The 4958-nt window shown below is 36.2% G+C and overlaps 1 protein-coding gene across 1 annotated transcript in view; it reads left to right on the forward strand.

The window, feature by feature from the left end:
• The first annotated feature begins 286 nt into the window (after positions 1-286).
• Positions 287-4958, forward strand: part of LOC107690950 (probable low-specificity L-threonine aldolase 2) — an 18665-nt gene continuing 13993 nt past the window's right edge. The window contains 1 exon segment of the mRNA XM_074187011.1: positions 287-324. Coding sequence (XP_074043112.1) covers positions 287-324 — 38 coding nt within the window.

The raw sequence follows: 4958 nt of genomic DNA on the forward strand, positions 1-4958 counted from the left end.
GTACCCTGAAAGTTTTGGTACGTGCTGCATAAATGCACCTGGCAACTTTACCTCAGGCAGACACAAAATGTCACATGACACTGTCTCGACCAATGAGGGGACTGCTCAAGCAGAGCATGAAAATAAATGAGGGCAGTGAGACCCCTGCGCTCCACGCTTTATGGTGCTCCACTTCAGGGAAACCATGTGACTTTCCAGAGGGGGAGAGAGAGAAAAGGGGGGAGGGAGAAGGAAAAAGACAGTGGGAAGGGTCAAGAGGAATAGGGTCAGAAAGAGATATTTGAAGATGGATTTCTTGGCAAAAGAACACATGAGCGGAGAAAGGTAAGAATAAAGGAGAGTACATATAAAAGTCTGAGCAAAACAGGGCAGAGAAGCCCTGAAAAAGAGATCTGCATGATTAGATATCACACTGAATAAAGAGTTTTTTTAATGGATATATTTAAATATAAATATATATAGAACTTGATCCCGAGATACCAAACTCACTAAATAAAACCATGCAGCTAGAAAAACACATCTTGCACATACATGAAGACCCACTAAGTTGGTGTGCAATGTAAAAATGCTGTGTTATGCTGTGACTAGATATCATTTGTGATTTCTCTGCTATTAAACATCAATCACATATTAGCTGATTCTCAAAAATGCAGTACTCGAGCTGACCGAATGGTGCAATAGTGGTTGAACCATAAACACTTGACACGTAAGGTTACTTTATAATACTTTAATATTAATAAAATACCAATCTACACCACATTTTTTTATAGTGGTGCATCCTGTACCAACTGACCCAACCTATCTAGTTTGCACGTTTGCACTCACCTGCTTTTCATTTAATTTGTTTGGATTTTGCAAGTTTGAGGTTTCGTAGAGTGGAAGACAACGAGAAAAGAATTTGGACAGGCAGATACAAGAATTAAAAGAAACATGCTTCATCCACTTCCCAATTCATAAGAAAGAGCCTTATTATGAAATGTATAGAACCAAACATTTTTTACAAAGAGGAAGTATAGAGGATGTTTATTCACTTTCTATGGAAGCTATTTTGCAGGAAAAAAAAACGAGAACATACAATTGGAAAATCTATGTGGCTCACTTAGCAGATTGTAGTCTGCAAACTTTATAAGGCAATAAAAATTATGCCAAGTCAGAGTTACTTTTGTCAATTTTACTGGATTGTCAATGTTTATGTAATCCATCCATACATAAAACCTGTTTTAGCAGTGCTGTTCAGACTCTAGAGAGTTTCAAAGGCGCCAAGCATTGTGTTGCCGGCCCTAAGTTTCAGACCAGCTCTGGGGAAGTAAAATGTACTTTGTGGCATAGCCTTGAGAAAACATGCTTACGAAAACTAAGGAAATAGCATAATCCCATCACATTGTCCCTTTAGGTTAAAATTAGCCAGCAAATGTGGTGAAATTTGGCACACACTACAAAGCCTTTTTGACAGGAATCGAAACGCCAAGTCAGCCATGTAGATTATTCATAAGCAGTTTCATTTGGACCTCGAAATATTACAGTCACTTTTGGGATATGAAGCAGCTTTACACCACAATCTCTGGTCTGTTGCAAAAAACTGTACTCATGTGCAACAAACATTCATTAGCCAAGAAGTCACGTTACTGTAGGCGGGCCATAATCGTAGTTTCTCGACAGAATGTCCTAACCGTAAAAGAGTTAGCAAAACAAAGGCATTTTTGAGCATTACCAAAATCCTTGAGATTTGACTTCCTCTACGGAATTGAAAACAAAGGTACCACAAGCCTCAGGATGTCTGTGATGGACGTTAGGTCACAAAGTTGATCTTGGGTAGCTTACAGGGGAGGTGGTACACCTTTAATGTTTCTAGACTAATGTAGGTGTTTTGTTTTAATGAATGCAAGCATCCAAAAACAGTGGAGCCTTTCGTACGCAAAACTACCCAAACAGCAATTAGATTTAGGATTTAATTTGGATTTTTTAAAGCAAAATATATTAAAAGACTTAAGAATTCCCATAAACACCTACACTATGAAGGACACTGAAAAAAAAGTTGTCATATTTATCATCACAAAAATAACCCTTTTAAATTGAATATTAAGAGTTAACTATAAATACACCATTTTTAGTGTAACTTCCCAAAATACACAGCCATTATCTGTGCAAGTTTACACATATTGTTTGTTCACTGGTTACACTAGATAAATAGAAATTACACACTTCAGCTTCAATATGAAAAACAGTGAATAATGTAACAAATTCATATTAACCATTTGCCCTTCAGGGATGCAAATAAATAAAAAAAAAGAACAAGATATAATATAATTAAGAAAAAAAACATTCAAAAGTGTTTTTTTTTTTTTAAACAAGTCATCCTTAAAACCAGTTAAACTCTGCGGACCCGGATACGGGTCCAAAATGACGTTAAAAATGTGAATGCAATATTGTGAAATATTATTAGAATGTAAAATAACTGTTATATTTTAAAATGTAATTTATTCCTGTGATGGCAAAGCTGAATTTTCAGCAGACCATTATTATGTCTTCATTGTCACATGATCCTTTAGAAATCATTGTAATATGCCAATTTGGCACTCAAGAAACATTTATATTATTAGTGTTGAAAACGGTTGTGCTGCAAAAATAAACAGCATTTATCTGAAATATAAATCTTTGTAACATTATAAACGTCTTTACTGTCACTTTTTTTAAAAGTATTAATTCTGTCCAAAAAATAAAAATAAATAAAACTTTTGAGTAATAGTGTATATTATATTTTCATATAATTCTGCTTGTGCTTGTATATGGTTGAGTTTAACAAGAAGGCCTGACCTCTGATCACATGCATATGCAACACCTTCTGACTAATTAGGAAATCTATAACGCCATCCACACATCACAAAAGACATCTGGCCACATGGCAATTCCACAGATAAGAGCGAACTTTATTGGAGGTGAGTGTTGCAAATATTGCTCTGGTGCCAAGCAATGAGAGTAACACCTCATTTACCGCATTCTCTTTTGATTGAGGTCATTACTAAGAGTGTGTTGACTTGAGAGAGACAGACTGCACCCTTGAAAGAGAAAGTGGAAGAACACCACCCACCGTCCACAAACAACAGCAGCTCATTTGTGATATACACATTTGTAAGGTCTATTTTCAGCCCCAGGGTTTATGGTTATTGGAAAGGCGTTGCCCTCTCTCTCCTTTCCGAGAAGGAGTCAATATTTCTCTGTCTCTCCCTCCATTCACAGCTAATCCAATTTAATGTCAGAAAAACCGTCCAGCTGAGAACAGAATGGCATATTTCTAAGACATATAGGGCAGTGCATATATACATATGTGTACACACACACACACAGCAGCTGTGCCTCCTCAGCTGAGAGCAAATGCAGGTTGACAGGCAATTCTTCTTGAATGTCACTTCTATTGTCTGTCGCTGCAGTTTTGTTACCCTGAGTTCCTGCACTCAGGAGCAGGATGCAGCAGCTGTGTTCGTTACGGTCGCATCACGTCGCTGTATCAGTATTATGCAGATGAGCCTGAAGGATCTGGGAGGAAATGGAAAACTCATGTCCAACAGTAACGCCGGGCTTCCTTATCACGTACGGTACCACACCAGATCAAATGACAGGCTCGCTTTCACTCTCTTTATCTCTCTCTCAGCCTGTACAAACAAACACACCTGCACACACACACACACACACACACACACACACACAAATTGCGATTCCAGTAAAATTACAAAGAACAGCATTTCCCTTCTGATTGTTCTGCCAATAAAAGTGAGATTAACAATAATGGATCACATACAAATCGCGATTCAAGTAAAATTACAAAGAACAGCATTTCCCTTCTGATTGTTCTGCCAATAAAAGTGAGATTAACAATAATGGATTAAAGCATGACTCTGAATTACAGTCACCTGTACTTATGAGACTTTCAATGCAGTTTCATCAAAACAGCCTGTGACATGCGATCCTTCCAGCTTTTACTGGAATACTTGCCGTAGGATTCCACATTCTACCAGGAAGAAAGCAATGGTATTTAAAACACACACACACACACACACACACACACACACACACACACACACATGCATAAACAATAAAAGAACAGTTTGAAGGAGCAGAAGTGGTTAAAGTTATAAAATCAGTATGTGGCTGCATTGCTTTTACTGGTAGTAACATGATATAGGGTGAATACCAGTATAACTGGTAAAATGGGAAGCTTAAGCATAATCATCTGTCATTATGTATGGTGTATAGTCTTATGTGTATTGTTAATCCTAAACTATTATGCAATAATATTAATTTAGTCATTTGGATTATATATTAAAAACATCTGACAAATGATCAGAAAGTGTTCTACTTTACCTGTTATCATTTGTAGAAAAAAAAAAAAAAACATACACTGTAAAAAAAATATATATAATTTTACCGGTAAAAGACTGTAAAAATGCTACAGTAAAAACCTGTAAATAATATAATTTACACTAAGTATGGTGAAAAATTATAGTAGATCAAATTGGACATTTCCAGTAATTTTACAGTAAAACACTGTTAAATGTTCAATTTTTGGAAGGGAAAAAATAAATCAGCTTATAATTTACAATGAAAAAAACATTAACTGACATTCTCTGAAATATCTGTGATCATTTATGTACATTAGGGTTTTATTTTAAATGTTTGATTGCTTTATTTTGGTGTCAGGCTTTCTCTTTGTCTCTTTCTCTATTAGTAGATCATTAAGATTAAAGGGGTCATATGATGTTGCTAAAAAGAACATTATTTTGTGTATTTGGTGTAATGAAATGTGTTTATGCGGTTTAAGGTTCAAAAAACATTATTGTTTCTCCTCTATGTCCCGCCTTTCTGAAACGCTTCGATTTTTACAAAGCTCATCGGTCTAAAAAGCGGGGCGTGTTGTGATTGGCCAGCTATCCAGTGCGTTGTGACTGGCTGAATACCTCCAG

The sequence above is a fragment of the Sinocyclocheilus anshuiensis genome, unplaced genomic scaffold, assembly GCF_001515605.1.
Source record: "Sinocyclocheilus anshuiensis isolate Anshui unplaced genomic scaffold, SAMN03320099.WGS_v1.1 scaffold1885, whole genome shotgun sequence".
NCBI lineage: Eukaryota > Metazoa > Chordata > Actinopteri > Cypriniformes > Cyprinidae > Sinocyclocheilus > Sinocyclocheilus anshuiensis.